This window comes from Marmota flaviventris, chromosome 4, assembly GCF_047511675.1.
Source record: "Marmota flaviventris isolate mMarFla1 chromosome 4, mMarFla1.hap1, whole genome shotgun sequence".
NCBI classification, from domain to species: domain Eukaryota; kingdom Metazoa; phylum Chordata; class Mammalia; order Rodentia; family Sciuridae; genus Marmota; species Marmota flaviventris.
In genome coordinates this window covers 122109507-122136217 of record NC_092501.1, presented here as the reverse complement: position 1 = coordinate 122136217, position 26711 = coordinate 122109507, and the positions used below count along the sequence as shown (strand labels likewise).

General features: G+C 33.3%; 1 protein-coding gene across 1 annotated transcript in view; it reads left to right on the top strand.

Annotated features, from left to right (window-relative positions):
* The window catches only part of Vwa8 (von Willebrand factor A domain containing 8), a 394300-nt gene that overhangs the window by 222879 nt on the left and 144710 nt on the right, over positions 1–26711 (top strand). Inside the window, exons 22-26 of the mRNA XM_071611473.1 lie at positions 4482–4557; positions 6667–6802; positions 9387–9506; positions 14979–15184; positions 16283–16434. Of these exons, the coding sequence (XP_071467574.1) occupies positions 4482–4557; positions 6667–6802; positions 9387–9506; positions 14979–15184; positions 16283–16434 (690 nt within the window). The remainder of the gene's footprint in view (positions 1–4481; positions 4558–6666; positions 6803–9386; positions 9507–14978; positions 15185–16282; positions 16435–26711) is intronic.

Sequence of the window (26711 nt, the reverse complement as noted above, 5' to 3'; positions counted from 1 at the left end):
TCCATATTGGCTGCACCAATTTGCAGTCCCACCAGCAGTGTATGAGAGTACCTTTTCCCTCACATCCTCGCCAACACTTATTGTTGGTTGTATACCTAATAGCTGCCATTCTGACTGGAGTGAGATGAAATCTTAGAGTGGTTTTGATTTGCATTTCTCTAATTGCTAGTGAACATGTTTTTAATGTATTTGTTGATTGATTCTTCTGAGAAGTATCTGTTCAGTTCCTTGGCCCATTTATTGATTTGGTTATTTGTTTTTTGGGTGTTTAGCTTTTTGAGTTTAATGTGACATTTCTTTGAGCAGTCCTTTATTGACACAGGCTTTAATTGATGGACATCTGTAGTTTGTAATACCATAAGAAATAGGAACAATTGATAATAGCTTAAATGTCAACTATTAGGTAATTAATTCATCGAGTATTACTGGTAACTGAAAACCATTTCTTTATTAAACCTTAGGCTAAAAAAAATATGACAAAGGTGTGTTTCAACTTTTTTTCTCCTTAGTTTAGTTGATATTATTGACTAAATTTTTATTAGCCAGCATTTCAAAGATGTTTTTGAGAGAAACAAGTCAAAATAGAATTGAAATTTGCAGTAAAATATTTTCTTAAGGCCATTGCTTTCTGTGTGGAGAATTAATATATTTTATTAAATATGTGATGAATGCAAAGCAATGATTTTAATGAAATGCTTTTTAAAAAGAATTATCACAGTGTCTTTAAGAGTCTATGCATATGCTATCTACAACAACAGTAAACAGTAAACAAAATCCCTTATTAAGTTGAAGTTTATAGTTTATAGGATGTCTTTTTTCTTGTATTATATACTATGCAGAAGGTAGTATATTGTTTTTCACCCTTATATAATCAGGGTAACTATCCAAAATGCAAGCCAACCAATTTTAAGCTCAGTATCATTTCACATATGTTACTAGTCTTTGCTTTTTCTTTGATGTGCCAGATGAAATGATCAGTAATAAGAAGAGAAAAAATCCACTCTTATTCCATAAGTTCCTCTTTCTTGCTGACTTTTCCACTGAAAACCATGTTTCCTATTTGTATTTATCTTCATTTTAGTCTTTTATGGAAATCATCTGATTTGTGCTTGTTCCCTCAAACATATGGTTTTTATTTCTAGCACAAAAGTCTTTTGAGAAATCTAATTTGACAAGTCGTATGCTATCAGAATCCAAGTGTTATAGAGCAGTTTCATTTGCCTCTTTAAAATTAGAATTCAGCTTGAATTTACTGTTCTTAATCTGCTATAAAGCACTATAATTATTAATGTAACACTGAATTTCCTTCCTACTGACAATGATGCAAGAGTTTCTTTTTCTTTTTTGGTCCTGGAAGGTATCATGTTGTTACCCATTAAATATATGAGAATTGAGGTGAGAAATTCACTATATTGCTATAAAAATCTGTGTGAACACATCTTTTTCCTTTCATTACCCACCCCTTCTCCATTGCTAGAATATTAACAGTGAATTTAAGTAAGTTAATTAAGCTCTATTCTTCATTAGTTCAAAACTCTAAAAATTAATATGTTAACAAAAGGCAGTATACAGGATGTCCAACAGTAAATTTATAAATATTAATGTACAGAAAATGAATGTTTGACTGTATATCATAACATTGTCCTAGAGATATTTAATCCATAACAAAAGTTGATAAATACCAATAAATTGTCACAACATATTTTCACTTTCCTTAACATTTCCTAGGGCTTTATTTTAGATATATTTTAATTTGATTTTTTAGGGACGATAAAAGAATAATTCTTTGGAATGGATTTTTGGTAAAGCGTATGAAGCAGTATATCATGGGGACAGGTGCTAAGTACCCTGAGGGCTGGTGTCATGAGGATAGCAGCTTGGAAGAAGGTTCAGGAATAGCAGTAGGCCAGATCCCAAGAGAATAAACAAAAGAAACCAATCACCATTTGTTCAAGTTAGAGGAAAAATTCTTTCAAGCTAGGTATAAACAAAGCAGGTAATCTGGAAATTGTAAATGTCAATAATTATATTGTCAACATACCAAAGTAGGTCCCGATAATTAAGGACTTTGACGTGAAAAATACCCACTAGCTAGGTGTGGTGGGACATATATGTAATCACAGTGCTCAGGACAGTGAGGCAGGAGGATCACCTGTTCAGAGCCAGCCTCAGCAATTTAGTGAGGCCCTAAGCAACTTAGTGAGACCATGTCTCAAAATTTAAAAAGTAGAATTAAAAGGGCTGGAGATGTGGCTCAGTGGTTAAGTTCCCCTGGATTCAATCCCTGGTTAAAAAAAAAAAATAGTTACCCACTACATTAGTAAGTCTAAAATTCAATTCAACTGGAGGACAGAATAGACATTAAACCATCTACTCTCAGTTCCATGGCTGATCAAACCCAAGTATACCTTCTGAACATTGCTGTGCTTTCTAATAGAGGTGAATTAGGACCCTCCTTTCCTCTAAGAGAGTCAACCTTAATATAACCCAGCATTTACTAGAGTGGGTTCCAGATTTTATGTTTTTTTTTTTTTTAAATGTTTCATAATCCAATAAATTTGTATTCTTCACTATAAATCAAAATGTAAGGTTTCATTTTTTTACTTTTTATCATATTTTATTTTATTTGTTCAGCAAATATTTATTTAATTCCTTTCATAAGCCAGACATCTAGATACTGGGGACAGAAGTGGGATAATATAGATGTTCTATATTTTAGATTTTCTAGCCAGTGTAGAAAAATAAATCTTGAAATAAATAATTGCAATATAGTATATTAAGGATTGAGATAGGAGAGATCAAGGGTCAAAGGGAATACACAACAAGAGCACATACTCTGGTCTTCAAAGAGTCAGGGAAGAGACTTTGAAGAAGTATTGTTAATACTAAAAGCCTAAAGATCAAGTAGAAGTTGGGCCAGGAAATTTCAGTCACTTCAAGAGCCATAACAATAACAACCAATGACTAAAGCTGGCATGTTATTGTACTCCTGCTGCCTTCCACATACTATGCCACAGACTTTCCAAGCATTCCTTCAGCAATTTTCCTGGGCAGATCTTATTACTTACCCAAGATCATATTACTAACAAGTAGCCAGAAGGAAAATTTACTGATTATTCTGACTCTAGAGTCCTCTTTCTGCTACCCCAACTGCCTCTCAAAGCAATTAACTAATTTCAATTGAATTTGTTTTGCTTTAAAAAAAATTGAGTGCTATGTTAAATTTGCTTTGGTTTTGATTGATATGTGATATGACTTTAAAAAAAATAGATACACATTTTACAATTTTCACAGATGGTAGTAAAATTTGGCATTTGGGTGTGAGTTTCACATGCATATTATAGCACCAAGTTTTGAAGTTCACATTCCAAGTGATGTCTTACACATACAATTTCATTACACATTTTATTTTAACTAAATGGTAGGGTCATTTGAAAAGACAACTTTGAACCATTCCAAAGAAAGTCATTACTCACATTTTAATAGTAGTTCTAATTCTCTGAGACTTAATCCAGCTGGCTGTAGTATTTTATTTTAAAAAAATACAGTATATATAAAAGGGGATGATATTAAATTGATCCCCTCAAGTCTTTGAACCTGCCTAATACCTACAGCTTCTGTGCATGTTTAACAAAAATATCCATAAGTAATACAGACTTTATATCTCATCAGGAAAGAGGCTTACAACACCAAGATAACTCACTATCAATACTTTTGAAGATTATCAATTAAAGGAGCATTTGATAAATAGGAAAAAGTGGTTTAAGAAAATAAATTTGATTACTGTAAACCCAGCAAAATGTTTAAAATCCAATGAAGTAATTCTTCAGTGTTCTTGGAAGTGGTGTGAGTCATGCTTTAGTACCTAGTGATGGCTGATTGGGCTGTATCATATAATTTGTAGACTTGCTTTATTTATTTGACCATGTCAACATGCCAATTATTATCAAACTTGCCCATCCTATTATTATATTTTTTTTTCTGTGCTGGGAATGAACCCAAGTGTAGCTACATTTAAATTTTGAGACAGGGTCTTGTGAAATTGCCCAGGCTGGCCTCCATCTTGTGATCCTCCTGCCTTGGCCTCTGGATTGCTGGGATTATAGCATGCGCTACTGCACCTGGCTGAGATTACTTCTAAGTAACATAAATATTATATATAATATAAAACATTTTTTGAAATTTCTCTATTTCATCCTCATGAGGTAATTCTGAGATATGAAATGATCATAAAGGAGAAAAGAAAAAGAAGAACCTGATTAATCTATAAACATAGATTAATTCCCAAATCCTTGTAATTTATATTAATTTAACAACATAATGTTGCTGGATGAAATTTCACTTGTTATTTTTATTTTTATTCAGAAAAGCAGGATGGTGAAACAAAATTTTAAAAGAACTTCTTTTGTGTGGTATTTTATTTGTAATCAAACATGGGTTTATTTCCTTATTAACTATAAAACATGTTGGTTTCACCTTAGGGACACCACAGTACAAACGCTTACTCTTCAGCCTTCAGTTAAAGATGGACTGATTGTGTATGAAGACTCACCTTTGGTTAGTAATCCAATTATATGAATATTTTAAATATTTTAAATGATAGTAGAGAAATCTCCCATAGATTCTAATGTTTTTTAGACTAACTAGAATGCACTTGTTCAGGTGTTATTTTAGGGACAGATATTTAAATGTAAATTATTGGGAAATATCATTTCTAAAATTATGTTCTCTTTTCAGAGAGAAGGGGTGGGGAGAGAGAGAGACATAAATTTAGGGAATGACAAAAGTCCTTTACTGATTTCTCTTCTAAATTTTTTTTAAGGTTGCTATTGTTTCCAAACGTGTATAGTTTGAAATTAGGTAATATTTCTTTTTTTTTAATTTTTTATTGTTGGTTGTTCAAAACATTACAAATTTCTTGATATATCATATTTCACACTTTGATTCAAGTGGGTTATGAACTCCCATTTTTACCCCATATACAGATTGCAGAATTACATCAGTTACACATCCATTGATTTACATATTGCCATACTAGTGTCTGTTGTGTTCTGCTGCCTTTACTATCTGAAATTAGGTAATATTTCTAGAAAAGTTTTTTTTTTCTTTTGGTGGTTTATTCTAATAAAGTGGTTTTATCTAATCAAATATTAGTGTTTTAGGAAGCTGGGGGGATCCAGTCCTCAGCTTCCCATTTGAGACCCAGGGAAATCCCACCCTGCCAGGCATGTGACCCTGTGCAGCAAACTCCTGCACAACTGCAGCACCAATAAGCCATCATGGGACCTCTATGGTCCAGAACCAGAGATGTGAGTCTAGGATCTCCTGCCTGAAGTCATTTGGGTTGGGCCCAACTTTCCTTTTATCTGTGCAGAGATGGGGTTGAGGATAAAAGCTCCATGTTTTCTTTTTCTACCCTAAAATTTACTTATAACTCTTAATGTTTTTTTTTAATTTCTCATCAATTCTTTATAAAATATTTGTGGTAAAAGAAACCACCTATTTAATGATGTGTTATTTCCTTAAAATCATTCATCACAATTGTGCAGTCAGAAAAACTTATAGTTCATAATGTTATATTTCTTGCTATTTAAAAACAGTCTTTACATTTAAATTCATTGAGTATTTTCTCCTACTCCCCCTGGGGGAAAGAGTTTTAAGAGTTTTTAGCTTTTATCTTTATTTAATGATGTCACCATTCACACAGTCACTCAAGTCCTAGGACTCTTATTTTTCTTTTCCCCTCTTACTATTCAAATGGTTGCCCAACCTATAGTTTCTACCTCTGCTAAACTCCTCAGATTAGTCAAACACTTTTTATTTCTGTTTTCTAATGCTGATGCCCAATCAGGTTCCCAAAAAAACTCTTTTTATACAAATTGTTACAGTAATCCCCTTTTAGTTTATTCTGCATGTGGCTGCCAGATTAAATATCCTAAAGTGTAGCTCCACAGTTTTTTTTCCAACATGTGTGAACTCACAAATATTAAATTATATCCCATTATTTAATGAGGGAAAGAATGTATTTATTGGTCTGGCAAACAAATTCCTTAGTAGTAGAAACCCAATCTATTCTTCTAGTGCCTTTTTTCTCTTTTCTTAGATTTGACTTCTATTTCATTTAACATAAACTACTCATATTCACTCTTCAATAAATATGCTCCAGGAGTTTGACCATTGGTTTGCTTTTTTGTTTTGAATACCACATCTCCAGCACCATGCATTCTGATCTATTACAATATTAAAAATATTACACTCTTTTTAAAAGCTAGAATAAATGCAATATTCTGATACAATTGCTTATGGTGTCTCAACTCCTCTTAAATTCCATGGCACTTTGATTTCTCTATTTATTATACTTGTTGTTCATCTCCCCTATTCTAGGTATGAAATATTATTTGGTATCACTATCATAGGAATAATTCTAAAATGAAGGTAAATGAAAGGATTCCTGTGAAGTCAGCAAAATAGTGACTATGTGAAGATTCTGGTGGAGATACATAAATTTTGTTTTTAGCTGTGCTGCAGATTTTGAGTGTGTATGTTAGTGTGTAGCCATAACTTAATACTAGCTATTATAAATCCAAAGCACTAAGTAATGAAGCTTTAATAATGCTTACTTTTATTTATTTGTGTTTGTTTATGATAAGTTTTCTGTCTTCGAAGGTTAAAGCAATAAAGATGGGTCATGTTCTGGTTATAGATGAAGCAGACAAAGCCCCAACAAATGTCACCTGTATTTTGAAAACTCTAGTAGAAAATGGAGAAATGATTCTAGCAGATGGAAGACGCATTGTAGCAAGTGAGTATTAAAACTGCAATGTTTACTGTCATATCTGTAATTTTTGTATCTCTGGTATGGACTCAAGCAGTAGGCATAAGTTCAATATAAATTAAATTGTCCATGTTGATAATTATTTATAAAAAGTAACATTTAAGTCTAGCTTTATAAGTTTTACTTTTTTGTGGGAGAAGGTGCTGGGGATTGAACCCAAGGCCTATTGCATGCTAAGCACATATTCTACCACTGAGCTTATTCTGAGTCCCCAGTTTTATTTTTCATAGCCAGGAAGGCATTTTTGAAAATTTCTGTGGTAATATTAGGACAAATCAGTGTCATATTTTTCTACCCTGAGAATACTAGTATATACTTTATCAATTCATTTCTCCATTATTTGTGTGATTTATTTTCTTTATTATCTGGAATTTTAAGACTTATTTTATTATTAGCTCAGTATAATTAGAAAATTTGCTAGACTTATACATGTACATATACACACACATAAAATACTTATTATGTATTTGTGTGTGTATTTATATGCACATATATATATATATATACACATCTATACACACACACACACACACACACACACACATACATATACACGCATTAGATACACACTCTTCTTTAGCAGGAAGTAGTTCTCCTCTATTTTGGATTGTCTTCTGCTTGTTCCTACTCATGTACCCTTTTTGTTATTGTTAGGAAAAATTAAGAAGGATAAATCGTATCAGTTTATTTAACCTACAAAGAATATTAAGTTTGTTTAACACAATGTGAGAATATTTTCTAGCTTTTAATTTTAAATTTTTGCCTCCTGAAAAGACTAGCCATTGAAAATACATATCCAATAGCCTAGTAACCAAACAAATTAGGATAACTAAAATCTGCAGTATTTGAAGATAGTGTAAAGAAGACCCCATTCAAAAGGTAAAAGGTGACCATCACAGAAGTGTTCCTCCTGGACATTACCATTGTAAGGTTGCCATATTGAACCTCAGTTCAGACTAATAACAGCATTCTATTATTTTAATTTTACACTGAGTTTCATGAAAAAAATAAGAATTTGGTTAGTCTGAATATTCTCTCTTAACATCTTTTCAGACTCTGAGGATTGGAATTCTGCCGGCTCTTTTTAGAGGTATCTCAAGGACACGAAAATAGGAAGAAAGATTTTCTGAAACAAAATCATAGTTAAAGAGTGATTATTTCCTGGCAACCCTCTACATTTTCTGATATGTTTTTGAAGGATAACTGACAAGTAGATGGGGAAAATAATTTCCAAACTCAAGCATGATTGTTCGACTAGAATTTGTTATTATTGTTGTTTTGTTATATTTTGTTTGTTTTGCTTTTTTGGTGCTGGGCACTAGACTCAGAGCTTTATGTTAAGCATGGGTTTTTTCACTGAGGTACACCGCCAGCCATGTAGATGATATTTTAAATAAAGGCACCTGAAGCTCTTTTAATGGAACTTCATAAACAATCAATTCCAGTCCTGTCTTTTTTCATTTTCCTTGCTTTTAAAAAACATTCTCCATTTTTATTATCATATTTCTTTTATTGAATAATTAAACTTTGCCTATGGCTCCATACTCCTCTGGTTTTCTTTACTAAAATTAATCGGGGTAAATGTTAAAAAACTATAGGTTGTATTAGCACATGCATATATGACACATTGAAAGATTATTGTTTGGTATCATAAATGATTGTAACTATAGGTTCTTACAGACTCATCTCAAAACTCCAGGTGTGTCATAACCATCATGTTTTAAAGGTGGACAGCCTAAGGCTAGGGTTTACATAAACCTAGATGGTAAATGGTTCTTCTTAAAATAACCATAATAAAGCTCTTACTAGCAGCTCAGACATTATCTGGAATGTGCACCAACCAGGAGATTGTAATATTTAGTTCCTTTAATGCCATAAACACGTGCATAATACAATTCCCTAATTAGAAACAAGTCAGCTGGGTTTTTAATTTTTTTTTTTAGTTGTAAATGGATGCAGTACCTTTATTTTAATTATTTATCTTTATGTGGTGCTGAGGGTCAGTTGAACCCAGTGCCTCACACATGCAAAACGGGAGCTCTTTCACTGAGCCACAACTCCAGCCCCACAAGTCAGCTTTTTACTAATGAATTGGCAGTTTTTGAGACCTCTATTTTATGTAGTTATGTTGTAGGGTGTGTGACCTAAACAGGAATGATATCTTAAGCTGCATACTCTAAGGCTTTGTGCAAAGGGATGCAGCTGATAAAAAGTAAAGATTGTGTGGATTTTAGCCTTGGGTATTCCTTGTAGCTCATTATAAATTTTTATTTTTTTAATTTGTTTCAAGAATAATGATATCTCAAGCCAGTATTGTAAGACAGTGTATGGATAGATTTGCTTTTTGATATATGTTGCACATTTACATAAATATGCAAGTTCTTGTAGAGTTTAGTATATTTATCAATATTCTGTTCTTGAGCAAACTTTTTCAAGCAAGTTTTTCTGCAATTCAGTTGTCACTATGACTACTTGTGTTAAAGTCATTAACTTGACATTCTTAAAAAATATTAAATATCAATAAAGAATAAATGGAAATTTTGTTTTTCAGATTCTGCCAACGTGGATGGACGAGAAAATGTTATAGTGATTCATCCTGATTTTAGGATGATTGTTCTAGCCAACAGACCTGGATTTCCTTTCTTAGGCAATGATTTCTTTGGCACCTTAGGTAAAAACAGTAATGCTGATAATAACAATCACATTAACAATAATATTAACAATAACAATGTTAATGACAGTGCCAGAATGGCTGTCACTGTTACTCTATGCTGTACCACAATAACTGCCCTGTGTGTCTTATATTCAAAGAGATTATTCTTCTCTAGTCAATTAGCTAATGACTGATAGAGGTGGGCTTCATATCTAAGTCAATCTGATTCCAGAGCCTTTTTTTCTTAATTATGTTAAACTATATGTCATTCAGGTCTTTTTGGAATGAAATAAGAAATGTTTTTAGTGTCTGTTTTTGTTACATTTCCCTAACTATGAAAAGAGCTAAAACAACTCTGAGGAAACAAATTCACACTGATCAGAGGCCCTGGAATAAACTTAATCATCATAACCTTGAGGAACTTTTCTTTTCTGTGGCAAATATATATTTCTGGACTCTAATACTCAACATGAGGCAGGGTGATTCTCCTCATAGGATCTTTGGCCTAGTAATTCCACATTTAAGGAATTGACCTGATTTAAGTACAAGTATAGACAATACAGCATGTTTGTAATAGCAAGAAAAGAAACAAATCAAATACAATAAGTCATGAAAGTTGTACTCTATCTACTCTTTGAGGTTCTTTTCAGGGTAGAAGGGATATATATATATATATATACACATATATGTTTTACTTGTGTAGAATTTCTCCTAACACAGAAAACTAGCAAGAAGGGAGGGTTGTTTGTCTTGAAATTCAGAAATGGACATGTAATTTGTTTATTTTACTATTTTTGTATTTTTTAACCATATATAGATATTTCTGTAAAAGCCGTTAACCATTCATGCATTACTGATACTCTTACAATGTAGCAATGTGAAAACACTAAAGTAAACTTGTAATTGTTTCTAGTGTGAAAGGTTTGAGGTTTTTTTATGTAGGTTCTTCATGGGTCACACACATCATATTAATTTTAATGTCTATAAGAACATTAATTCCCTATTCTGTCTTTGTCTTTCATCCTCCTCTGAATCCTGAAATCTGCTATGGCTCAGATGAAATTCCAGCCCTCCCTGCAGTCAATTCTTCCACTGAAGTCCTTTCGAGGAGTGTGTGTGTGTGTGTGTGTGTGTGTGTGTGTGTATTTCTCTCATACTGGGTCTAGAGGAAGTAAAGAGTCTTTGCTTCTTATTGCTATTTATGGGTTATTCTCTTTGTTTCTTCCTTAAAAGTTCCTAGCTTTACATCTTGTGTCGTCAGATTATATTATTACAACCCCTTGTTGCTGTCGTCTACCTCCTTGTCCTTTCTCCATGATTTTTTGTTCTTTGTTCACTGTCACTCTGTCTAACTCTAACTGCTCTGGGAGTGTTTGCAGTATAATGCATGTGGCTTTTCCAACTCTCTGGTTTCAGGGCTTCTTGGATGTTTTTATTCAAGTGATTTTATTCCATATTATACCTCAGCCACTCACTTCCATGGACATATCCTAGTTTTAATTACTGAAACTCTTCTATAATCTCAATTTTATAATTCTATTTATAAATTTTCCTTCGGTTTTTATTTCATCACTGCAAAACCTCCAGTATTTCCTGTTACTACTTCTACGTAAGTACCCCAAATCCAGCAACCCTTCATACCAATTAGAAAACATACACACATGGAGCTGAATATGGTTAGAAAAAGTAACCTCACTTTTCTTGACTAGGGACCTCAAGTGTCCCTTATTGCAGTCACACTGTGCCTTCCTAGTTCTTTTACTTTTTCATGTTCTCTTCGGTAAGTAATTCAGATCTTCTCTCTCCTCACAGCTCTAACCCTGCTGGGTGAATTTTCTTGTTTGCTTTAAAATTGTACAATACTTCTGCAATCACTTGTGAGAAATTAAAACATAGAAGGAGAAGTCTTCTTCACTTTCCCACCAGTCCATACCACCAGTTACGTATGGACGACCCATACCTAACCAGGATTCAGTTTCTTGACTCGCTTTCCATAGGCCTATTATTTTTTCCTAGCTTCCTACTGTACTGAGAAAAAAATAAAAACAATAGAAGTTCACATCCATAGACTTGTGTCCCCTGAACATTCCATCCATAGTGTTGTGGTTTCCACCATTTCCAGGTAAACCATTCACACTTTCATCAAGAGCCAGTCCCTCCAGATGAGTACACGATTCCACTTTCTTAAGGATAGAGCTTGAAAAATTCTGCCTTTCCTCTCCCATATCAGCAGTTTCCTTTTTTGTTCAATTGTTCCCATCAGCAATCAACTTTGTTTCCTTTTAAGATATCTTCAATCTTAAAAAAGACCCTCTAATCCTCTTTTTTTGCTAGCTGCTGTTGGATTCTTCTACTATCTTTTTTAGCTACACTCCTCACAACAGTTTTTCACACTCAGAGAATTATCTATACTTGATAGCTGCATTTCTCCTTCACCAGTATCTCTTAAGTTCATTCTTATAAGATTTTTGTTCCCATCTCTCCACAGAAACATTCTTGTCTAGGTTATCAGGGACTTTCCCACTGTTAAATTTGGTGATCAGTTTGCAGTGCTCATCTTTTTTAATCTGTTAGCAGTACTGAATAGAGTTGACACAGTTGGTCACCCTCTTTTCCTTAATGCACTTTCTTGAATTTGACTTCTAATTCTCCTCCAGCTGCTTTTTTGATTTCTTTCTACATTAATGACTATTCCTTCTCAGCCTCCTTGTTGCATGCTTGGTATAATGCTGCTAGTCCTCTTTTACCTAGCTATGCTCATTCCTTGGTAAAATCAGAACATGTTATGTTTTAAAACACCATTTATACTCTTGTTGTTGCCAAATTTTTATTTCCAGTTTAGACCTGTCTCCCACACTATACACTGATATCCAGCTGTCTATTCAATAGTTCCCATATCTTGGATCTAACATGTCCACAATGAATTTACTTTTCTTGATTTATAGTGTCTTTTTTCATCTCAACTAATAACTCCATTTTCTTTGGCCCAAAAATATTTCTTGACTTTTCTCTTTCCTCTTGATTTCTTACCATCTATCAGGAAATCTTATTGGCTCTATCCTCAAAATATATTCAGAATTATGTTATATTCATTATATTACATTACAGCTGTATCATATTATAATTATATTACACTCATCACTTCTGTCGGTCACCATTTTGATCTGAGCCACCACAGCCTCTCATCTGAATTATTAGAAATAGTTCTTTAGTGGATCTCCCTGTTTCCACTGTTATCTTTTGTCTTGAACTGTGAAGATTTTACCCTACCTGCCTTTAACCTAACAAATTAGCTTGCCACCATTTTATGGCAGAAGATACTGGACTCCTGGGTCAGAGGAAAAGGAAGGATTATTACTCACAGCAAAAGCAGTAGTCAGAGAATTGGCATTTGTACTAGTTCCTCAAGGCCTAGGTCCCACAAGATAGCACAAAGAGGATCAAATGATTCCTGCTTTTGCATGAGATGCTTTGCGGGGGGGGGGGGGGAAGCTTAATGTTAGGTAATCCAAATGTTTTATCATGGACAATACATATGCCTTATGTTGTTCCAGAGGGAAAGATATTTGCTTTACAAACATTCTTAAAAATATAGTCAATGGAGTCAGCGTCTTTGCTAATAAGATATGCTACAATGCTATAGATCCCAATAACCTTCTGTAGTCTCTTCTCAACACAGCAGTCCATTCTTTTGTTACAATTCCTCCCTGGATTTCCACTTTATTTTGACTATAAGTAGTCTTTATAACAGTTTATAATGTCCTGTGAGATATGTCTCCCATATCTTGTCTTTCTGACCTCCTGCCTTATCCTGTTCTGAACTGCTCTCCCTGTCGCTCATTCTGTTCCAGCCATTCTGTTCTCCTTCCTCTTCTTTTTACATGCTAGATATTTTTGCTTTAGGGTCTTTTATTAGCTGTACTCACTGCGTGGGATGCTCTTCCCCCAGGTATCTACATTTTCTTAGATGCTACCTTCTCAATGAGTTCTACCTGGTTGATTTTCACCACCATAACTACTTCTATTGTCCTATACTATGCCTTTCTTTTTCTTTGAAACATATACTTTCTAATAGTTATCATTGATCTCCCTTTGCTTGAATATAAACTTCACTAGTATAGGGAATTTTGATACATATGAAATACCTAAATACGTAAATACATATAAAGTACCTAGAGTTGTACTTGGCACATAGAAGATGTTTAATAATTATTTGATGAATGAATAAATATGGAGACAATTGTCTTTTTTAAATCAGTGTTAAATTTCATTTTCAGCAAAAACTGTTTTACATTTTATATTTGAAAACTTTGTGATAAAAGTAGAAGTTATCATGGCTTTCATTTTAATTGAGTTACTTTTAAATACACACACACACATGCACATAGCCCTACCCCCACACACAATAACTTTATTCAGATGGTTTCTAAATCACAGTAAGATCTTACTGCTATCTGACTAGGTATCTTCTTTTTCTAAAATGAACCCCTTAAATGATTTAAGTTTATTTATTTTAATTTTCTTTATACCTGTTCTTTTAGATTATGGATCAGGGAATTTTATGACTCAGCATGAACAATTCATCCTTCTTTTGAGAATAAAGTGTATTTCTCTAATACATTCCTTCTTGTATAAGTAACAGATTAAATATTTTGCATTTAGAATTCCATTTCTTGGTTTTAATTTAGACAACATCTCTGCAGTTTTCTTTTCTAAAACTCTCCTCTAAGGTATATTCTAGCAATCTGCACACTATATAACTTGTTAGGGTAATAATGATACTAATTTTCCATTCTTTAGAATACATTAAAAAAAGCATTCACATAAGACAAATATATGTAATTTCTGAAGATCTTCAACATTTGTTAAAATTAAAAAGGCAGTCTTGGAACCACGTGAAAAATATACTCCTATTAATGGAAAAGGAACAAATCGCTAGAATTGTATTTGTTTGCATGTATGCATTTATTTTAAAATACTAAATCAGATCTGGAAAAATAAATGCGCTGAACTGCTACCAATGAGTGCCTTTTAGAGAGGGAGTGACATTGGCAGAGATATTGAGGAGACTTTACCTTTGTATTTCAGTATCTCTCAGGAAGCATTTTATTCAAGTATTATGTAAATTTTAAAAAATATTTATTTGTTAGTTGTAGTTGGGCACGATACTTTTATTTATTTATTTTTATATGGTGCTGAGGATTGAACCCAGGGCCTCGCACATGCGAGGCACACACACAGTCGCTGAGCCACAATCCCAGCCCCTATTATGTAATTTTTAATGGGAAAAAACTCATGCCAAATAAACTACCATCACCCAGTTTTCTTCCACTTCAGTCATTTCTTTCTTCTCTCTACAACCCTATTGTTGGATGGGCTTTTTGTACTTTGATGAGCAACCAATGGCTCTTCAAACAGCTATTGCATTTTCTCCAGTAGCATTATAGTGGATTAGTCACATGATAAATGTGAATCTTCTTTCTCCTTTAGGTGACATTTTTAGCTGCCATGCAGTTGACAACCCCAAACCCCACTCAGAACTTGAGATGCTCAAACAGTATGGACCAAACGTGCCTGAGCCCATCCTTCAGAAGCTTGTGGCTGCCTTTGGGGAGCTGAGGAATTTGGCTGACCAGGGCATTATTAGCTATCCTTATTCCACCAGGGAAGTAGTAAACATCGTCAAACACTTACAGGTATGGCACGCACCTGGAAATAGAGTTTTAGAAGAAGCCACTAATCTCTTTTTATTCAGACTACATAATTTATAATAAGCCTTTCAATTTCTATAAATAATCCAATTACATAATACAGAGTGTCTGCAATCTAAGTTGTGAATGTAGAAGACAAATGAACATTATCTGTTAGGCCTTTGAATTGGCTTTGGCAAAGTTCTATACCATGGTCATTACCAAGCAACTAGGAAATTTGTGGAGGAGGGTTCAGAGGAGGAAGGTGATGTAAGAGTGAGGCAGTGAGACAATGGAGAGAGATGTTAATTTGTTTGATTTACTCATTTCATAACATATATATATATATATATGTGTGTGTGTGTGTGTGTGTGTGTGTATACACAAACACACACACATATATCTATAGAAACATTACATTCTATCCCATAAATATATAAAGTTATCTGTGAATTAAAAGAATATATTTGGGAAGAACAAAAAGAAAAATAGAAAACATTATTCTACCTATAAAATCATAAGTCCAATTCAGTCAGTTTAGATCCCAGAACCTAAAGAAAATCAAAACACAAACAGAGCCATTACAGAACCCAAAGGAACCACCAGTGTACATTTAGCTGTAGTGGTACTTGTTTTCTTTCCCTCTACTGTTCCCTATTTTTCTATTCACTGTACTTTTTATATTCTTCCCTTATTTTCTTGTTCCTTTATTTTTTTCATTTATTAATAGATTAATTTTTCTAAATACTTTTGTGTTCATATTAACACTGCCTTAACTAATATTTTAAAATTGGTCATCTGGTACTCCTTTAAGGAAGGGGGGGGGTCCGAAAGCAGGTATAGTCACTGAACACCTGGTTCTGAGTTCTCCCTGATGTTTAAGAGTGGGAACAGTTACTCCTGAAATTCTAGTATTTATTTAAAAAGAAGCAAACATTAAAGGATAAAAATGTATGTTTTCCAACTATCTCTGTATCTAACAGGCTAGTAAATTTCTGCTAAAGTTCATTTGTGCATTTTGTTCTATCAGTTTAATAAATCTTTATAATGTTGTATACTTTATCACATACATAATAAGGATTTTATTTCATTTTTTTAATACAGAAATTCCCCACTGAAGGTCTTTCCAGTGTGGTTCGGAATGTGTTTGACTTTGATTCCTACAACAAGGACATGAGGGAGATTTTGATTAACACTTTACACAAATATGGGATACCTATTGGAGCAAAACCTACCAATGTGCAGCTGGCAAAGGAGTAAGGCAAACTCACTGTTGATAAAATGTTCTTGAGCATTACTCTTCTGATTCTGAAATACTGATAATTTCTATTCTACTGAGTTGGTGTGGAAATCCCTTTCCATGAATAAGCTTTGCAAATATATGTTGCTATTTACTGGCTGGTTTTCAGTTGAATAGCATTATTTATAGACTTGTAAATTGAGAATTTCAATTATAAATATCCCATGAGTAGATGTAATACAATCAAATAAAGGGAAATATTTGTTTCTTTAACAGTGTCTGTTCTTTTGTTGAATTACAATGGGTCTCATTATTTCATAATCCAGTGCAAAATTGTACAAATATGAAAACTACATTCTAATGTACATTTTGTTATGATGTTCTTATTTATATCACCATATAGGTTATGGTAGTTTTCTGAATTTATAATCACATTAACTCAGTTATTCATTTATTTTTTAAAATTTCAGCTTCATAGATGAAAGAGATAGGCAGTGAGAACAAGCAAGTTCATTTCGTATGGGCCAGTTGCCTTCCTTTTATTTAGTAATCACAGGCTATGCTTAACCTTAGTTAAGATTCTTGCAAATATGTTGTTTACCAGAATGATGGTTGGTAGAGTTTGTTAGAAGTAACTCAGCCAGTGCAGGTTCACTGGAAAATAATTTTATCTTATTTTTTAAAAATATTCTTTAGTTGTTGATGGACCTTTATTTTATTTATTTATTTGTATGTGGTGCTGAGAATCAAACCCAGTGCCTCACACATGCCAGGCAAGCACTTTACCACTGAACCACAATCCCAGCCCTCTGGAAAATAATTTTAAATATGCATAGTTTATGGATAATGCATCTAATGCCAACTTTGTCATAAATATGATCATTTTTCATAAATTCATAAGATACAATAATTAATCAAAGTAAAATAATATTTAACAGTCTCATATAGAGGCAATATAAAGTTTGTTAAATACAAATTAGTGATTAGTTCAGTAATATATATATTTTTCTAAGTGTATACATCATCCTTATTTATTTGTTCTTCGAAGTCATTGTAAAAACTTGTCATAATATACATATACACCATTAAAATAAACTTTTAAAGTATCAGAAATTTCTTAAAGAGAAACAAATATTTCCCTTTTGTGGTAAAAGTTACAACATAGAATTATGTTAAAAATTATACATGTACTAGTTTGTATTATTGAGTGATTTTTTTTTTCAAGAATGATTGGGTATCAGTTACTTAGCATAAACTTTTCTGTACAATTCTATTTTACCTATTGATTAGCAGTCAGTATGCGCATTTTGAAACTAGGTGAGTAATTGAATAGGCATAAGTTATCTCCTATATTAGTAAGTTCAATATGCAAACTTCCACTACTACCCATGTTTATTACTTCCTTTTTATAAATTACATTTTCATTTGGAAATGGGGCAGTTTTATTAATATTAATAAATTTATATAATTAGAGTTATTTTCATGGAAAATAGGCTTATGATTAAAAGTTATTGGTAATATTTATTTAAATGTTAAAATAGTAGATCAATCATAAGAAAATTGTTGGCAATTTCAGTGTCTACAGATGACAGATTGATGGTTTAACTTATGATCATCCTAAGTTCTAAACTGAAAACTTCTTGTGATGGCATATTAATATTTGCCTTTGCAAGTTAATTACAATTCTAGTACTTACACATGAGTGGAAGCAAAAGTATACTGAGCCTGGAAGCAATATGGTCATACTCATCCTTAAGATGGGGTTGGAAACAACTATTTGTCCACCTACTGCATGTAGCTAAAAATAAACTTATAGCAGATGTGGAGGATGAGTGCATTTTTCCTTTGGAGTGGAGATAATGGTTGACTATAATTTGCATAATCATTCAAAGCCTTGTTTTCCTCATCTGTAAACTACAGTGACTTCAGCAGTTCAAAAGTAGTGATGTTTTATTGCCCGTTAGTGAATTCATAGATTTCATAGCACTATTTCTATTAAATTATCAGCCTTGTACCTAAAGAAGGTAGCATGATAAAGTGAACAGCTTGGGAATCTAGCAGTCAACCTGCATACCTGGGCCAGAAATAGAGAAACAGTTAAAAAAGACAGAGTCCTGCCCTCAGAGAGCTCGAAGTTCCATCTTGGTCATTTGAATTTAGAGAAGTTACATCCTGGTAAAATGAGAGCTTTATATTATAGACCATATAATTTATTATCTAGATTAGGATATTTTTGAGAATGGAGGGGGAGAACTATTGATGATAACTCTGAAAAGAGATGTGATGTAAGACTCTGTTCTAGTCCAGCCTGAATAAGTGTGTGGTTGTCCTCATTATAGAGCATTAGCAAGGTTCCTTCCTATTCTAACATTTTGCATTTTTTATGTAATCTTTTAAAAAAAATTTTGTAGTTGTAGATGGAAAGAATGCTTTTATTTTATTGTTTATTTTTATGTGGTGCTGAGGTTGGAACCCAGTGCCTCACTCATGCTGGGTAAGTGCTCTGCCAGTGAGCTACAGTCCCAGCCCTTTAATGTATTTTTAATGTCTCTCAATTCTGCAAAAACAAGCCAAAAAATATAGAAATAGTACAGGTTAGATGTCTCTAATCCAAAAATCCAAAATACTTCAAAATCTGAAACTTTTTGAGTGCCAAAATGATGCCACAAATGGAAAATTCCACAGGTATATTATAAGGTATACCTGAAACATACATGAATAATATTTAGATTTGGGTTCCTTCCCCAAGATATCTCATTATGTAATTGCAAATATTCCAAAATCTAAGAAAAAAATTCAAAACCCCAAACAGTTTTGGTCCCAAGCATCCAGATAGAGGATCATCAGCCTTTACTAATACTTAACCTTTCTCCCCCTTGGGTACCACACTGTAGACAGTAATCACATAGACTTCTGAAGATTTAAAGTTGTCCCCATGCCGTCTAATATTCGACTTTGACTTTTCTCCACCTTTTGCTAAATGTTTTGTTCAACTAGACCTTTAGACTAAACTAGTTCTCCAAGGCTGGTTCTGCCTAGCTCTGCAGGTTGTTTGTTGTTTGGAGAGGATCCTCTTTAGATTTCATCTCCTAGAGAAGAAGGGTAAAATGACTCAACTACTATTACTATCCTTTTGCCCTGATAGACAAATTTTTATTGCAACCTGTTAATTTTATTTTCCTTTAACTTAACCATAGTCCTTATTGAATGGGAGCAAAAATTACTTTGAGTCTAGACCAAGATGGGCATAGTTACGCTTAAGATGAGAACAGAAAGATAATTTCGCCTCCTACTACATATAGCTAAAAAGAGACATAAAGCAAATGTTGTAGCAGAAGGAAAATTTTTACACAAGAGAGAGATGACACTAAACCATTATTTGTATAGTCATACAGCTCCTTCTTCAGTTGAAATCAGAATATACTCTGACTGTTTAGAGCAGTAATATCATTTTAGTGCTCTTTGATGAAATTTCCAAAAGAGAGAGATTGTTACTTGCCTTTGTTCTCCTAAGTAGTATAGTGTTGTTACCTTTCTCTAGGTTTTTGCACACTTTTTAAAGGCCAATGTGATGAGACAAACTTAACTTGTCTTCTTTAAAATAAACTTTTCCCAAACCTGGCATTTTTAGACCAAGCTTTATTTGATGGTGCTTTTTACTTTGCTTTAGCCCACCATAATTAGCTCTTCTTCCTGATTTACAAATGTGTTTTCAGTTCTTGGTAGTAGAATCAGCATTGGCTGATTACCTAGCCTTCCACATAGAGTTTACCCATTTCCACTAGTATCTCCTGAGGTTGATTGTTTTGTTGATTGGTTTGGTTTTGGTCCCTTTGTAAGTTTCCAGTACACAAGAAAGCATGTCAAGGAGATGATAAACATAACCAAATAAGGAGGTACACTGTTAGAAATTATTTTTAAATGTAAATATTATGCTTTACATGGGATTTGAATTTAAGTCTCTGTTTTTTAGTCTATAGAGCAGCAACTCATCAAGACAATCTGTGTTGTGTGTTGTGCGTACACACATCCACAAATCTGATTTTTTTTTCAGTACAATAAGCAGAGATAGGAGGGTTTGGGTTAAAATATGAATTCTTGAGTTTTAAACTTCATTGTTGGATATACACCCACACATAAACATATATATGTTTACATACATGTAAACATTCAACCAAAAGCATATAGATTATCTACTCCAGGAGAATATAGATAACTATAGATAAACATATAAATTTCTAAGTAGAGTTTGCTTGTTTGGGCCTTACATGAGCTTTTATTTCTGAAGCTTCTTTTATTTGAGAGTAAACATACTGCTAGCATGTTAGCACTTCCAAATTAAAAAGTGTGTTTCACAGCAATTTGCAAACTGTCATTGCGGGAAAACATTTGTTTTAAAGGAAGAAAAATCCTGTTTTCTTTTTCTAAACATCCATTTTAAGTGACTTATCTATTTTATCTTAAATTTGTGTACCATTTTCTCCATAACCATTCTTAAAATGAGAATTGTCATCTTTTATGTCTACAATGGAATGTGGATATTCTACTTCTAAATAAAATTGTGTAACATTTATAATGTCATAATAATGCAATCATGGTAATGGAATAATAATAATGATGACAGAAACACAGGTAACTATGTGCCTAGCACATGTCCAGCTATTCTCTACACAAATCATATAATCCCTTCAATAACCTATGGTGTGTGTGTGTGTGTGTGTGTGTGTGTGTGGTATGGTGTGGTGTGTGTGTGTGTGTTTAGAATTGAATTTTGAAGTTGAGGAATTTGAGGTACAGAACAGTCACATATCTTGCCTATGGTTAGAAAGCAGGGGTACACCTTTGGTATTTGTATATTCAAAATTCTAAAGATAATATAAATAGATTGACATGATTATGGGCAATTTCTAAATCAAAGTTATTATTGGAGACTGGAAAGTATTGTTGTTGCATAAAAGAACCTTTGAATTTTAAGTAATCAAGTTGGAAATCATCATTGTTCCTGATATTATATGCTTATAATAGACAAATTCTTATTCTTCGGAGAATTACGACAGATTCAGATTTTTAGGTTTTAGGCATATTTCAAAATGAAAAATCAGCCACAAAACTGATGAATATAGACTTTGGACACAATAGTGATTATTTTAGAAGCCTATTCATTCCTATTTAAGTTTTCCTTTTTGTTATAATGGAGGATCTTGAAATAAAACACAAAGTAATTCATTCCAAAAAATGAGAAATCGAGAAAACTTTGCAGGCCTACCATGTGTAAGACATGCACTAAACATCATTTCTTCCTGATTTGGAACATGAAAGCTATTAATGGATATTTTTCCCTCAAAGATTGTGATCATGTTAAAATGAATCAAACATACAAGAAAGTTCTCTCCACTGTCTGAAGTTATATTTTTGTGTTTTTCTCTCCCTGTCTTCCATGGGAGATACCCATCTGTATGTAAAATCTTTCTCTTTACTCCAAATTCTTTGCTGTCAACTCTGTTGATTTCTTTTTCAATGCTGCTTAGTTTATTCTTAAACCACCTTTTCTTTGTCCTAGAGCACTGCCTATTTGTCACTGGAAAACTAGTTATGTTTTACTAATCATTTATTTGTATCAGTCAAGTAGTATTAAAATTTTGAAAAATTGAGAAGTTTTGTAAGCTTTATTTTTAAGACAAATTTACTGAATAAAGAGTTATATCCCATTTATTTTTAAAGTAAAAATGAAATGAAAATTTCTCTAATTCTACCATCCAGAAATAACTGTTGACAGATCCTTCTGGACTTTTCCTTATGATTATGTGTGTTATTTCATGCACTGAGAAATATTTCTTTTCAATCATTTTTATTCTTCTGAGCCTTTCATCTTCATAGAAGACACATGTTCCTAAAAACGGATTCTTTTTAAAACATTTCATTCTCAAGCTGCTTTCTTGAAAAGAAAGTTATCTAAATGAATGAGGTTTAATTATGTATAACACTTCTCTCACATTTCTACTTTTTTCTACCATTCCCCTCACTCCTTAGATTTTAAGCTTAAAACATTTATTCTAACCACAGTGGATAGATACATAAGGCATATGAGATACTCACATAGGAATAAAAATGTTAGTATCAATGCTTTGTGTCTTTATGCATATGTTTAAATGTCATTATGCTTTTCAGACCTATAAAAATGCTCTCAGCAGATAGTCTGCACATCAAAAATGACTGTGATGTGTGACTACACTTTTAAAGTGCCCATAGCTGGTGAAAAGCCCTATTAGAGCCTGTAATTACTGCTCAGATGTCCTGTTGTTAGGCATTCTCTCGCTGCTATCATGCTTTATTTAAGATATTATAAAATCTCATTTTTCAGGAAAATAACTTTGAATTAATGAATTCCAAAACCACTTAGCCAATATTTTTATTAAATTTTTTTAATATGTTCCCAATTTAACATTTGAAAAACACAGTGGGGACAGAGCAGGAAACTTAGTGGTAGAGTTCTTGCTTAGCATGTGTTATCCTGGGTTCTGTCTCTAGTATCACAAAACAAAGACAAAAATACAAAAAAGTTGTAGCTATAGTTGTCTTCTAGAGAGGTCCTAAAAAGAGCAAAGGAGCCTCTCTTCTTTCTCTAGTATTTTAATATTCTAAAACATATAATCTTCTGTATTTTATTTTTTAAATGTCCATTGAGTCTTTGGGCACTGGAATTTCTCATTTTTGTTTGGTACTTTAATAAATTTAAAAATTTTAAACAAAGGTCTGTTGTGTTCTGAAATTGCTGTTTCTGGGGACCATCTTTGCCTCCCAGTATAGAAAAGCCTACAACAGACTATGATGCCTATTCTAAAAGTAGAACCTTGGCTCCTTTACCAATGGCAAATGAAAAATTAAATTAGCCCCAGGCATTTCTGTGATATTTCAACACAGTGTAATTAAGTCTGTGTGTTGGCAGGCATCAACATGAAAATAAAAATATCAAGTGAGAGTAGACAGCTTTATTTATTTATTTATTTATTTTGGTGCTGGGGATTGAACCCAGGGCTTTGTGAATGCTAAGCATGAGCCCTACCACTGAGTTACCCACCCTGCCCATTCCCCCCAAAATGTTTTAAAGCAGCAGAAATGAAAGTAGTTGGTATTTATCAAGTCCTTACTAAGTGGCTTTAAGCACTTTACAAATATCACAGATCCTTAATGTATATAACAATTCCACTTTTTATATTGGGTAATTTTTTCCGATTTTCATTTTTAACTATTAGGTATTAAGAGGTGTGTGTGTGTGTGTGTGTGTGTGTGTGTGTGTGTATGTGTGTGTGAATCTGTTACAGATTAAGGAAATGAGTCTCAGGAGATATTAAATAACTTAGCAGTTTATACAACTAATAAATAGTAGTATAGGGATTTAACCACAGATTTGTCTGGTTCCAAAGCTTATCGCCTTTATGTTTATTCCACTGTTTCCACAAGAAAAACAATACAATGTAAAACTGGCTGTCAAGATTTGAAAGATAATTTCTGTTTCTTAGCATTTGGGAACATTTATATTAAATATGATATACATACTACATTTTACATTAGTGGCTATGCCTATTGTTTTAATCAGTTTCCTTTGAGTTAAAACCATTTGTCACATTGATTCCAGAAGCAAATAAAAACATCCTTCGCATAAGATGTGAACAAATTATCATAAACCTTTTCTGCAATAAGGACTTTTTGGGGGGTTGGGCAAAAGTGGTAGCATTCACAAATTCTTCAAAATTAATAGAACAATGATTCTCTAAGTTTCTCCTACAAAGAATCCTTTATTAGTATTACCATCCTTGAATACATGATCATTAATATCATCAGCTTTAACTGATTAGTCATACATTGTTGTTCTTTTCCTGGGCCCCTGTGAGTCTAGGTCTTTGCAAGTTTGGAACCAGTAGCTCCTATGTTCATAGTTGAAATGGAGTATCCAGGAAAAACAGGGTGTGCCTTCTGTTACTTGAGCCCAAACAGATCTGGACAGAATTTGTGGGTAGGTATCTGCTGGAGATTCAAACCTGGAACACTGAATTGTCCTTTTTATTCTTCACACTCCTGTATTCTATGATTTACTGTCCTTAATTGAATAGGGAAGCTGAATAAATAGAAACTCTTCTCCTTTTTATCAGTAACCATTCATTACTTTCTCAGCCAATCTCAGCATATTTTAATAGGATTCCCAATGAAATTAGCTAAGAGTATGTTTTCCTTTTATAAAAGCTATTTGTGTGCCATTGCAGTGTGTTACAGAATCGTGTTTAGTATTTATCTTTCTTTTCAGAGAGTGCCAGGTGTGTGTATTTGCAGACTGAACAGCTTCATCTCTTTTGAAGTTGGTTTTGAAAGGATATCTGTCAAAAATTGATTTTCTGCTTTGAAGACTTATCCTGTATAGTTGGGCCATCAATAGCAACTGCTGCTTCTCTAACAGAGAACAACTATGGGGTCTTCAAAGTACCAGAAGCATGAAAAAGAATATCACTAGGCAGGACCTTTCTTTGGAGTAATTTCATTAGATTTCCATTTAAAAGTAGAAATGATTATCAATTTACTATTTAACAGTAGGAATGATTATCAATTTACTTTTTAATCCCATTAAAGTATAATGCTCTCAGCCTACAGTTTTCAGCCTCTTTTGTTTCCTCCAAATGATTATATGCTCTAATTTTCTTTTTTGTAGTGATAGTTTTTACAAGTAAGTTCATAATGTAGATCACAGAGTTCTACACGAAGATTTATTTTCATAAAAGAACTCTTATTTTCAAAAATAATAAGGTCTACATAATGACAACTCCGAACTTTTATAAGCAGAGGGCGGTATTGGGTTTTATATTTTCATACTCTGTCCTATATTATCTTGCTATATCATGAAGTAACTTCACAGCCATTTCATATGCTTCTAATTTCTTTATGAAAGTGTAAAAGAAAATTTAAAAATATACCCAATCTACATAGAAATTTTTAAGATGTATGAATCTTCTTTCTTATGCATCTTAAGCATTTTCACAGAATTATTCTTGACCCTTTAAATTTTTGTAAGTGAGGTTTTATAAGAGCCTGTCACCTGGCTAGATGGAAGTCCCCAGTCCTTGGCTATAGCTATCTCTTCCAAATATACCTGCAAGGCAGACTGTATCATTTGTTGAGTCTTCTAAGTGAAGGAAGTGGTAAGACATGTAGTCAGAATACAATGAGGAAGATTTGCCATGGTAAGTTTGCAACTTGCCACTCAGATGAGAAAACATGTAGGGTCAAAATGTTGGTAGTGCTAATGTAAGCAAGTATTCACTCATTAATAGATACTTCTTTAACACTAATGTGGCAAATACTAGATGGGGAGTAAGAATTATAGAAATGAATAAGACTTAATATGTGCTTTCCAGGAGGTCACAATTAATTTAAAAAGCAGTCAAGTAGACAGACTTGTGTTATATTAGAGCTGTACAGATGGAACAAAGAGGCAGGGTTGCTGCCACTGCCCTTGAGGAGAGGTAGTGAGGATGAGGATGCAGAGTCTTTCGGGGGCTGCTATGCATTTCCCAGACAAATAAATAAGGGAGGACACTTCAAGGAGAGAAGGTTTATGAAAGCATGATGCATTTTGGAAAGTGCAAGTAGTCTGCTGACTAACACATAGGGTTAACTGAGGGCATGCTGGGTGGGGAGGCTAACTGGTATCCAAGAGCCAAAGGAGTCACAGGATTACAAGCCTTAGAGTAGCATGGTCAGATTCATAATTAAGAAAGGGCCCTTTTGCCTTCTAAAGATAATAAATAAAAAGCTATGAACCTGAACATAGACCTGTTGGGAGGCAGTTTCAACAATCTGGGTGATGACAAATGAGGAGGGTATATGTTGTACCTGTGGCAATGGAATAAAGGCACGACAGTGAGAAAGAATTAGGTGGCAGAAGCAATGGATTCTAAAGGTCAGAGATTCAGATGAGTAAAATGTATGCTTTACTTTCATTGGATCAACAATTTAATAAGGAAAACAAGTAAAACTATAGATACAATGTCATATTTGAAGTGCTACATTCACAGTAGGGTTTTCATCCTAAGAGTCCTTCCTGTGGGAAATACAGGAAATTTTTCTCTAGGAAAATTTTTAACCACTGAGAAAGTTTTCAGTCTCAGTCATTCTTGTTGTGGGTGATTATAAAAAGAAAGAATATATGATTCGAAAACACTTAAGATGTGATTGATAAAGTAGATGGCAGAAAAGGAGAAGACATTTTTGCAGTACAACTTGAAGAAAGATGAAGGAAAGGAA